This window comes from Tupaia chinensis, unplaced genomic scaffold (assembly GCF_000334495.1).
Source record: "Tupaia chinensis unplaced genomic scaffold, TupChi_1.0 Scaffold000226_1, whole genome shotgun sequence".
Taxonomy (NCBI): Eukaryota; Metazoa; Chordata; class Mammalia; order Scandentia; family Tupaiidae; genus Tupaia; species Tupaia belangeri.
The window spans coordinates 3,018,545-3,019,095 of record NW_006159701.1 but is presented as its reverse complement, the minus strand read 5'-3'; the positions used below and the strand labels follow the sequence as shown (position 1 = coordinate 3,019,095).

General features: G+C 67.2%; 1 protein-coding gene across 1 annotated transcript in view; it reads left to right on the top strand.

Annotated features, from left to right (window-relative positions):
• Window positions 1–551, top strand: part of MN1 (MN1 proto-oncogene, transcriptional regulator) — a 48,086-nt gene that overhangs the window by 1,013 nt on the left and 46,522 nt on the right. Inside the window, 1 exon segment of the mRNA XM_027771577.1 lies at window positions 2–551. This exon segment is cut by the window's right edge and continues 434 nt beyond it. Within this exon segment, the coding sequence (XP_027627378.1) occupies window positions 2–551 (550 nt within the window).

The window sequence follows — 551 nt, the reverse complement described above, 5'->3', positions numbered from 1 at the left end:
CGGTGGCCTGGGCAGCCAGCCGCCGTTTGCAGAGGGTTATGAGCACATGGCGGAGAGCCAGGGGCCGGAGAGCTTCGGTCCGCAGCGACCAGGGAACCTCCCTGACTTTCACAGTTCGGGCACCTCGGGTCACGCCGTGCCTGCCCCATGCCTGCCTCTGGACCAGAGCCCTAACCGAGCCGCCTCCTTCCACGGGCTGCCTGCCTCCAGCGGCTCCGATTCCCACAGTCTGGAGTCCCGGAGGGTGACGAACCAAGGAGCCGTCGACTCGCTGGAATACAATTACCCGGGCGAGGCGCCCTCGGGACATTTTGACATGTTTTCGCCCTCTGACTCGGAGGGGCAGCTGCCTCATTATGCGGCGGGTCGCCAGGTTCCCGGGGGCGCTTTCCCCGGCGCCTCGGCCATGCCCAGAGCTGCAGGGATGGTGGGTTTGTCCAAAATGCACACCCAGCCACCGCAGCAGCCGCCGCCGCCGCCGCAGCAGCAGCAGCAGCAGCACGGTGTGTTCTTCAAGAGGTTCGGCGGGGCCCGCAAGATGCCGGTGGGTC